At 49.4% G+C, this 10,526-nt stretch overlaps 1 protein-coding gene across 2 annotated transcripts in view; it reads right to left on the bottom strand.

Moving 5' to 3' along the window:
* Window positions 1–10,526, bottom strand: part of SLC12A5 (solute carrier family 12 (potassium/chloride transporter), member 5) — a 38,651-nt gene that overhangs the window by 11,760 nt on the left and 16,365 nt on the right. For both annotated transcript variants that reach the window (XM_006881588.1, XM_006881589.1), the window contains exons 7-16: window positions 8,692–8,933; window positions 7,789–8,000; window positions 5,735–5,905; window positions 5,370–5,468; window positions 5,161–5,218; window positions 3,662–3,836; window positions 2,890–3,008; window positions 1,962–2,060; window positions 851–970; window positions 362–466 (exon numbers count right to left, since the gene is read on the bottom strand). In XM_006881588.1, coding sequence (XP_006881650.1) covers window positions 362–466; window positions 851–970; window positions 1,962–2,060; window positions 2,890–3,008; window positions 3,662–3,836; window positions 5,161–5,218; window positions 5,370–5,468; window positions 5,735–5,905; window positions 7,789–8,000; window positions 8,692–8,933 — 1,400 coding nt within the window. The remainder of the gene's footprint in view (window positions 1–361; window positions 467–850; window positions 971–1,961; window positions 2,061–2,889; window positions 3,009–3,661; window positions 3,837–5,160; window positions 5,219–5,369; window positions 5,469–5,734; window positions 5,906–7,788; window positions 8,001–8,691; window positions 8,934–10,526) is intronic.

Here is a 10,526-nt window from a genome sequence, read left to right as displayed (position 1 = left end):
GGATGGATGGATGGGTGGATGAGTGGATGGATGGATGGATGGATGGATGGATGGATGGTTGGATGGATGCATGGATGGATGGTTGGATGGGTGGATAGGTGGATGGATGGGTGGGTGGGTGGATGGATAAATGAGTAGATGGTCAGGAGGTTGACTTGGTAAGTGGTGCTCTGAGAAACAAGTATATGGAACTAAACTCAGACTTGGGTGTTGTGAGAATATAAACACAATTGAACTTCCATGAAGAGACATTAGGGAACATTACTGAAGGGCCACTCAGCAAAACTAAGCAAGTGGGAAGGTGCAGCCCCCTCCCTCTCCTCTCCTTTCCTGTCCCTCACACGTGTGCCCCACCACGTACCTCCAGTTCTTGGTATGCGGGGGCCCCTCCTCCAGGCGCAAGAGCGCATAGCGAGCAGCACTGAGAGACAGGCCTCGGATCCCATCACCCCACTCCTTCTCTGCCCTGGAAACCGGGGAGTGGGATCACGTGAGAGCCAGGGAACAGCAGGGAGAGCCATTCCCACTGACCTGGAAGTCCCAGGCCAGAGCCATCCATCTCAGGCTCAGAAAGGACACACAAGTCTCTGCTGCCAAGTGACTCACTAAGCCTTGGCTCAGTGTCTTTGGAGAGCCTCTCCTAAATCCATCCTCTCACTAGCCCTGTCCATTTTGCCAGGCCTCGGCCCCTCCCTCTGCTCCTATCTCCCAACCAATCCACCTGAACCCTTCCCCTCCACCCTAGCTCCATCTTCTCACACGCTCACCCCATCCCCACCCCGCCAACCTAATCACCAGTCAGCACTCCCCCTCCTCCTCACTTACTCCCACCCACCATTCCCACACTCACCCACGGTACTCGATATACTTGTAGATAAGGCCGGCAATGAGCATGGCCACCAGGGCGTAATACCAGGAGCAGATGAACATGAGGGCCAGGCAGAGGCTCATGCCCAGGAAAGAGAGTGTCCTGGACAGTGGGAAGGAGAGTGGCCTCTGAGCCCTGGTGGGGCCACAGCTGGAATCAGGGCTTGGACATCAAGAGTTAGATGGGGCAAGACCTGGAAGGCGACAGCCTGAATGGAAGAACTCACAGTATCGGCTCTTTGAGCACCAGAGGGTTAGGGAGGCCTTCTGAATGAATGGGGGGGTCAGAGACGGGGCATTACTCATGCCATACTCAACTCCTTGAGTCACCTGTGCCCTGCCCCAGGGCCTTAGCCCCTGTCAAGCAGTCCTGGACAGCTGGACCCTGAGGCAGGGGTTTCTGGGAAGAGCTAGAGATAGACACTCCCAGTAAGAGGCCATTGGCAAAGCAGATAAAACATTAGGAGGGGAGTCAGGCAGTCTGGGGTGTAGGCTAGTTCTGCACCAGTCTTCCTGAGTGAACCCTGTGCTCGTCTCTTCCTCACTTTGAGCCTCAGTTTCCTTATCTGCAGGGAAAGTGTGATAATTTCTGCTCTTCTCACTCCTACACGCCTACTGTCAGAATGAAGAAACATAAAACTCTAAAGACAGCAACCTCCACCTGATGAGTGCCAAGCGTGCACCAAACACTCCCATGTTCACAGGACCTCTGTAAGGTAGGTGCAAATTCCTCCCATTTCACAGCTGAGGAGACTGAGCTTCAAGCTCTCACAGCCAGGACTTGCCGAGTCACGATAAGAACTTGGTCCAGGCTGGCTTCTAACCTCTAAATTATATTACAGGAGCCTCCTAAGAGGTGGAGCATTGCACACAGAGGAGGGAAGACTTAAAGCTGACATTGTTGATGTTCTTGTGTGACTTATTATAAGGAAACCTTCTTCAGGAACATCTTGGCTATAAAAGCAGCAGGAAATGGGATGTCCTATTCAAGTCTAGAGGGGCCTTACACTGGAGAGAATGGGCCACAGTGAGGTGGGACCTGGAGGGGCAAGGGGAACAATCCCAGCGGTGTGGAGTCCAAGCGGGGCGCTCACCAGTGGTAATATCGGAAGCGTGGTCTCCAGTTGGGCGTCCTCAACAGTGTCTGCACTGCGCAGGCCAGATTCACAAACATGTAGCACATCAGAAAGAACCTAGAACATAAAAGGGCCCAGAAGAGACAGGGATGCAAGTGGAGAGAGAGAGAGACCAAAATAGAGGATAAGAATGAAAAGGCCCATCAACAAATGAATGGATAGAGAAGCTCTGGTACATCCACACAATGGAATACTATGCAGCACTGAAAAACAAGGAACTCATGAAATATTATGCAAAATGGATGACCCTGAGTGAAATATCTCACTCATAAAAGGACAAATATTGCATATGACCACTGTTGTAAAATGGGACTGGCGTCAGGGTTGAGGGAAGACAGAGAAGAAGGGTAGGAATGATATATACAGCATTGAAACAGATGAGGGAGAAAACTGTTTAAAAGGGATATATGATTGGGTATTATTGTCATGACAGGAGTCCAGAATGAAGGCTGCACAGTGGAGTGGACTTGGGGAGAGGGACTGCATAACAATGAAAGAGTTTTTCTTTTCCTTTCCAAGGAGAAGAGTGAATCGGGGTGGGGAGGGGGTGGGCAGGGAGAAAAGTGCAACGGTGAATGAATGGAAACCCTAAGTCTCTGTAAACTTTCATTAAAATTAATAAAAATTTAAAAAATTAAAAATAAAAAAGGGAAAAGGGAATTGGGGAGGTGGTAGAGTCACGTCCTGATGGTTAGGAAGAGCGGAAAGGCCAGTCGCTCTCACAACACATCCTCACACACACAGGGATGAAGTTCTACAGAACAAAGAGTGACTGGGATCTAAGACCAGCAGTGAATCTCCTAGGGTTGTCAAAGCATTCGGGCAGTTGTCAAGGGTCATGGCTGGAAGGTCTAGGAAGAGGGAAGCCAAGAGACCAGGAACGCACATGGAGAGGATGGGGGCCACCTCATCGAGGGACGCAATCAGGATGCCGATTTCACAGATGCAGGCAGTCAGGAGCAGAGCCCACGTCGGCTCTCCATTGGCTTTGCCATGGCCAAAGACCTGGGGACAGAGCAGCCAGAATGAGGGTCTGAGCCCACAAGGACTTCCTGTCCCTCTCCTCCACTCAGGAGAACTAAAGAGGCAGAGGTAGAAGTCCAGCAGCCTGTGAGACGCAGGGCGAGTGTGCGGTTTCCCGTTCTCCAGGGGCGTCCACGCTGCCAGGTTTTGCTGCATCTTGCCCACCCTGGTATTATCTCCCCAGTGCAATGAAGTTCAAATGATCCCTGAAGAGGAAATGAAGCTCAAGTGGACAGATGGAAATGGAGCTATCAGGAGGCCAGCAAGGGGCCAAGGCTGTGTGCGCCATAAATTCTTTCTTTTCAGCACCATGGAGAGATCTACCCTCTTTTTGCCCTTTGGCAGCCTCCTGGAGTCCGGGCCCAACCAATGAGCTAAAGGAATATCATTTTCACCTTATGAACAACAATTCTGTTCAAAGAGATGGCACTGATCATGCACTAAATCCCCAATAGGATATATCCACTCCCTTTAATGGCAGCACGGAGCAAGACTGGCCCTGGAGGCATGTGGAAGCTTGCTGGGGCCCTGCTCAAGATGCAGCCTTGGGCCGGCGCTGCCCTCTCTGAGCTGGCCAGTCTAGGGGTGGGCTCCTTTCTTCTCCACCCTGGGGACCCCACACTCCCCTCACTGACCTGGAGGAAGGGCACTATGCCATCCCGGGAGATGGCCTGCAGCAGGCGGGGAGCCCCTGTGAGGCTCTGCAGCCCAGCCCCACAGGTAGAGAAGAAGGATCCAATGACAATGACCCAAGGTGATGGCCAGGCTAGCGTCCCCACCACCAGGTTTCCATTCACAGCTTCACCGAACCTGGAATGAAGCAGCAGAGGGTGATGCCACCCTGACTCCCAAATGGGTCATCCCACGCCCATTCAGGAATGCCTATCACAGGGCCAGGCTCTGCAGTGGGTAAGCAGAGGGACAGAGACCCAAACGCTCTGGGCACTTCTGGCACCGGGTCTGTGTGACCTTGTGGGAGTCATTGATCTTCGTAATGAGGATAATAACAGAAATTATCTGTGAAAGGTGCTAACACATGGAGAGCACTGAGCCCAGGGCCTGGAGCACTTCACTGAGATGATTCTAGTACACTGGCCAAGCCCTCAGACTCTGGGTACCTCCACGTGAAAAAATAGGGGCTCTGGAGCATCCTGTCGTGATAGCGTAAGAATCAGAGAAAATAATTTGCTAACAGTGACACTGCTTTAAAACGGAAGAAACGGCCTCACTAGGTAGAGAGCGCCTCGGCCCTGGAGGTGTAAAAGCAGAGATCTGCCCCAAGGGGCCAGTGATGAAGGACGTCACGTATCAGAGGTTGGATCTACTGGATGACCTTCCGGGTCACTTCAGGGGGAGGGGAGGCGCAGACGATTAAATGAAATGAGATAAATGGAAGTTTCTACAAAGTTGCCATTAAGTCTCTTGTGACCCCTGTGGCTCCCACTGCACCTCAGGGTACATCTGGGCTACATTACGTTTTCAAAGCTGTGATCTTCCAGACAGAGAGCGCTAAGCTTTTCTTCTGAGGCATCTCTGCTCAGTTCAAGGTGCTGACCTTTTGGTTAGTGATTCACCTTTCACACCACCCAAGACTCATCACACAAGTCAGTTTCCACTGTCAATGTCCTGTCTTCTCTAAGAATGAAGTTGGAAGCAGGCTGGTGGACATGGAAAACACTTAACCCAGTGCCTGGAGTCCTGCACTGAAATGATCCTAGTATAGAACTTTATAATCAACAAGGGGATCCCTGAAGGATTTTAAGCAGGGGAGTGAGTGGACCAATAGGTCATCCTGGATATATTACACCTATTCGTTTTTAGGGAAGGGAGCTCTGGTGGCTTAGTGGTAAGGAACTGCGCTTCCAATGCAAAGGCTCGTGGTTCAAATCCACCAGCTGCTCCATGGGAGAAAGATGAGTAATCTTCTCCTGCGCAATTAATTGCTCCTGAAAACCCACTGGAGGGTTGGCTATAAGTTGGTTCCTACTCCACAGTCCACAAAAACAGTCCCCCCTCAGATAGCTTTTACAGCTTCCAACACCACCTTCCAGGTCCAGGTCTGCCTCCCTGAACTTGGTTCCTGTGTCCACTGCACCCACACATGCACCAAACCAGCCCTGATTCCTCTACTCACTTGTCCCGCAAGACGACCCCCTCAATGCAGGCCCCAAACAGGACAACAGAGCTGATGTCTGCAGTAGAGGATGAAGGAGAATCCACGGGGCACGTTCCCTTCCTCTCCACCCCTCCTGAACCAGTCAGGTAAAGCCATAATTTCAGTTGCTCAACCCCACCCCCAGCAGCCCGCCACCAAGGCTGGCCCAGCCCCATGGTGCAGGATACAGACAGCGGAGGTGGTGGCAATTGCCAGAATAGTACCAGTGGGGATTGATTTCTGGGCATCCCGTAGGTCCCCGGAGCGGTTAGAACCAGCCATGATCCCTGGGAACAGAGGGGCAGCAGAGACAAGAGCTAGAGCCATGACTGAAGACCAACTAGCCAGCCAGAAAGAGAGGCATCAGCTTCAGAGTCAGGAAGCATGCGATCAAACCCTTGTGTGAGGCCCGGAGCATCGACTGCCTTCTCTGCATCTCTCAGCTATATAACTCCCTCATCCGCCCAAAGGGGTTGCTGGCTAAGAAATTCCCAGCATCCTCACTGCTCTCTCCGACCCAGCCAGAGGCCTCCCTCTCTAATCTCCTTTTCACCTGTGACTGACGGGAAGTAGATGCCAACCAACAGGGTGAAGTAGGAGGTCATATCGCTGAAGACGTAGGGATGGTCCATGTCAATCGGCATGCCTTCTGCCAAGCCCACCGAGGGCATCCCTCGCCTCTCCACAATCACCCCCTTGGTCAGATAGGAGCTCCAGAGGTTCTCTGTGGAGAGATGGGATGCTCAGGGGGAGGGCCACAGCTAGTGGTGCGGAGCTGGGGGCCAGAGATTAGGTGGACAAAAAGTGAGGTCAACAGGGAATGAATAAATAAACAACATGGGATATATCCATATAACAGAGGATCACCCAGCCAGAAAAGGTGACGGAGTTCAAGTGTGTGGGACAACATGCGTGAACATGAATGAAACATTCCACTAAGTGAAATAAGCCAGACACAAAAGGGCAAATAGTGTCTGGTCTCATTTACATAAAAATAGTTAAGTAGGCACCCGTATAGATATAGTAGATTAGTGGTTATCAGGGGCTGGAGGGAAGGGACCAGGGAATTACTCTGTTTGAGGTGATAAAAAGCTTTGAAAATAGACAAGGGTGATGGATGCATAATGTGATGAACGTAACTAACAGCACTTAAAATGGTTAGGATGGGAAACTTTATGTTGCATATATTATACCATAATAAAGGTTAAAAATTAAGAGTCCAAGACAAGCTTCTCTGACTTCCCTATTCCCTCAGACCTTAGGTACATTTTCTTTCCACCAACATTTCCCACACTTTGGGCCTGCATCCATCGCACAGATGGATCAGGTCAAATCTCTGCCCTCAGAGAGTTTGGTCCAGTGGGATTAGCACAAACACATCTCTCTCTGAGTCAATGTGTCCAAACGGGTCCCAGCAGCCACCCACCCCTAACCCACTCCTTTCCCATACCCCTCAGCTCAGTAAATGGCACCACCAACAATTCCGAAATCCTGGCATCGCTCTCAACTGTTCACCCCCCTCCCTCTCTTTCTCTCTCTCATGCCCCATTTATCATAACCATCTCCCCCTCCTGTCTGTCATCCGTTCCAAGTATTTCTCAAATCTGTCTCTGCTCTCCACTCCAGGAGAGGAGAACTACTAACAGCGGAAGCCAGATAACGTCCCCTCGGGGGAAAGCTGCCCCGGATTGAGGATGTCTGCTCCGTCTCAACCGCACAGCCCCACTGTTCTAGTTCAGAAGGGCGTCACGTCTTCACCTGGATACTCGGCATCAGCCTCCCCTTGGCCTCTTGGCCTCTCTTCTCCTTTTAACCCAACTGCATTAGCAGCCAGAGAGAACCATCAGCAAAGTGGATCGGACCATGCCCCTCCCACCCTTAACTCAAAACCCTTCGCTGACTCCTTGTTGCCCTGGACACGGTCCAAACCCTTCCGCACGGCTCCCGAGGCCCACCGCAACTTGACGCAGGCCAGCCTCGCCAACATCTTCCCTGCCCCTCCTGCCTCTGCACTTTATGCCCCAGTCATAACAAATTACGTGTGGTTGGAAGGACTCAATATGCTCTCCTGTGTCTGCATGCTTTTTAGGCAAGCTGTTCTTCTGTCTAATTCCCTTATTCCCCAAGTAAAACTGAAAAAAAAAATCTCCATTTGTCCTTCAGACTCCTTCTCAGGTGAACCCTTGTTTAGCACCTCGGACACGTGATCGCTCCCTCCCCTGGCCAGTCTCTCTTCATTGAATGCACATCAATGGAGAGCCTTCATTTATCTGCTAACACCCTTGTCCCTTGCCGCTAGACACCCCTGAGGTCAAGGACTGTGACTTCATTATTTTGTGCATCCAGTGGTCATCACAGGGCTCTGTGCTTCATAAGCACTTAGTGCGCACTTGTTAAACTGATGACTTCCTCTTCCACTAGGTGGTGAAGGCTCTTTTTTCATCTCTAGTCCTCCCTGACACTAAGAACAGAACACCGCCCTGCGTAGGTGCTCAATTAAAGTTGATTTAATTTAACTGCATCCAAGGAGAACTGCTTCGCTCTGACCACTTAACCTACAATCCCTGAAGTGTTCCCTGGAGACCAGCCCTCTTCTGTCCCCCAGACCTTTGATGAGGCCACTGGCAGCACCAGGAATGCCCTGGATCTCCGTGACATTGTTTCGGGTGAAGTACTCATCACAGGTGGCATTGAGGAGTCGGGAGGAGCAGAAAAGGCCCCAGAGCCGCGTGGTCACCGTCTCGTTTCCTTCCCAGGCCAGCTTGGCACAGACATCAAAGCCGTGACGAGACAGCGTGCGGTTTCCCAGGAGGCAGATCCTAGGGGGAGAATCAAGGGAGGAAGATGGAGAGGGACGACTATTGCCCTGGCCACACGCTGCATCCACTGGGGAAGCTCTGAAAAGCACAGAGGCTGGGGCCCCACCTCCAGTTTTTCTGATTTAACTGAGATGGAGCCAAGACATCAATGTTTGTTCACAGTTCCCCAGAGTCATTCTGATACGCAGCCCAGGTTTCAATTGGATGCCATGTTTCAGCACCACGGACAGCAGTCAATGCTCTTAGGGGACAATGGGATGTCAAGGAACCTATTCTAGATACAGAGGCAGATCCAAGAGGGATCTAAGCCCGGATTCTGTGTCCCTTCCCAGCCTAGGAATGTTGTGTAATACCAAGAGGCTGTCCCATTCCAGGGTGTTGTACCCATTCAAAAAACTGTTCATCCCTTCATAAACTGATGCCTCCTTCAGAAGAAACTGCTTAAATGTTCAGCCCTCCAGCAAGCAGTTGACCCGCACAAAGGGCACTGTCTTCGTCTCCAGAAGAGTCACCCCACCCTGAAGATCTTGCCCCCAAGCAAGTTCTCCTTCCAGGAAAGGTTGCTCCCAAACCATCATCACTCAGGTGATGAGAAATAGCAAGAGGGGACTTGGAAGTGATGGGTATTAAGATCCTGAAATCAGGTCATGGAAAGAGGGCGATGCCCTGGGCTCCAAGGGGCAGCACTTACGGGAAATTGGGTGGGTCGAAGGCAGACTTGATAACACCTGCATAGATAGCCAGGATGGAGAGAATGACACAACCCAGGAAGACAAGGGCAAACTTGTTGACATACTTGACACCCACAAATACCACAGTGGCCATGCAGGTGAGCACGCAGGTGCCGTATACACGCATATTGTTCAACATGGCTGCCGCCTCCCCGCTGGCATCCTCGGCCTTGAAGATGGCCATTGCTGGGAAGAGGTAAGCCTGTGGGGAAGGGGAGAGGAGGCTAGTGAGGACCAACGGAGAATCACCCTAGGGAAATAAGCTGAAATACAAGCAGGGCTTCAGGGTGAGGGGAAAAGGCCCATCATAGCCTCTTAATTCATATGGGCTCACAGTTCAATACTGGAAATAATATTCAATTGACTGGAGAATGGTTAAGGAACAGTCTATCTGCAAAAGACTATGGTGCACTTATTTTCAAAATGATATTACAAAGATGTTGAAAGCAATTACTGACTTCTATTATTTTTTTCTTAATTATCATCTTTAATGATTATTTGTTGTCATTATTATTTCAAATAGAAATGTGGAAATAAATTAGATATTCATCTCTAGCAGGTTGGGTGAATAAATCATGCTATTCCCATATAAAATAAGGGGCAGTTAAAAAAAGTTCACACAAATCTGTGTGGACTGATTGAAAAAAGGTATTCATAGTATACAGTTAAAAACAATCAAGTTACAATTTCAGAGGTACATGTTTCGAATCCACCAGATGCTCTGCTGGAGAAGGAGGGGCAATCTCCTCCTGTACCAATCAGATCTGATTTGATGGTACACACACAAAATAATAAATTTTTTTTTAAAAATTTAAAAAACCAATCAAGTTAAAGAAAAAAGCTTATGATCTAATTTTTGTAAATATATGTACACATATATAAATATTCATACGTGTAGTGTGTGTTTGAGCATAAATACACCAAAATGTTGACAATAGTTTTCTTGGAACAGAGAAATGTGTTTATTCTTTTTGTCTATCTGTATTTTCTAAAACTTATACACCACATGTTACTATGTTTCTATTCTTTAAACATTTCTTTTCATTTGGAAATAATAGTGACAAAGAATTTCAAGTGATTCAGGGAATTGTTAAAGATCTGTTTTACAAAGGTAGGATATAATCTTGCACAGAAAATCAAAAACTAGAAGAAAGTACAGTAACATCTTAATAGTTTTCTCTGGATGCTTATTATTTCCACTCTGACATGTTCGAAGTTGCATACAATGGGCAGAATGGACTGTATAATAATAAACATACTTAAGGAAGCTCTCTTACTCTCTCTTCATTTGTCTCCCCAGGCTTTACGATCCCCTCTCCCACCTCCGTGGCCCTGCACTCCTCCATCCTCCCCTGAAATGAGGGGCCTGTCACCCCTTGTGCTCTGCTTCTTTCTCTAGGACAATCTGGTGTTACAGAAAAGCACAGGATCTGGGGTGAGAAAGGTTCCTATCACGTCACACACTCCTTAAACTATCTTCTAACTCCCAGGAGTGTCAAGAGAACAAAATCACATATTTTGGGCTTCAAGGGCTACAAAACACTAGCTCTCCTTTCTCTTTCCTCTCCCATTTCCACCATCTCTAGGAAGAGGGGCAAGACCAGAGAGACCCTCTCCTGCAAACACAATGCAACAACCTAGATTCTTCCACAGTGGTTGGCTCCAGCAGTCACCCCTCCCAGCAGGTCTCGTTACCTGGGCTCCTCACACCCTCTTTCTCTTTTGTAACCCACTTGCTATCACTCCTCTACAATGACCACTCACAGAGCCCTTGGCTGGCACAGTCTCTTGGCAT

Source organism: Elephantulus edwardii, unplaced genomic scaffold (assembly GCF_000299155.1).
Source record: "Elephantulus edwardii isolate Elephantulus edwardi_28Jun2011 unplaced genomic scaffold, EleEdw1.0 scaffold00015, whole genome shotgun sequence".
Classification (NCBI taxonomy): Eukaryota; Metazoa; Chordata; class Mammalia; order Macroscelidea; family Macroscelididae; genus Elephantulus; species Elephantulus edwardii.
This window is presented reverse-complemented; position numbering and strand designations above follow the sequence as displayed.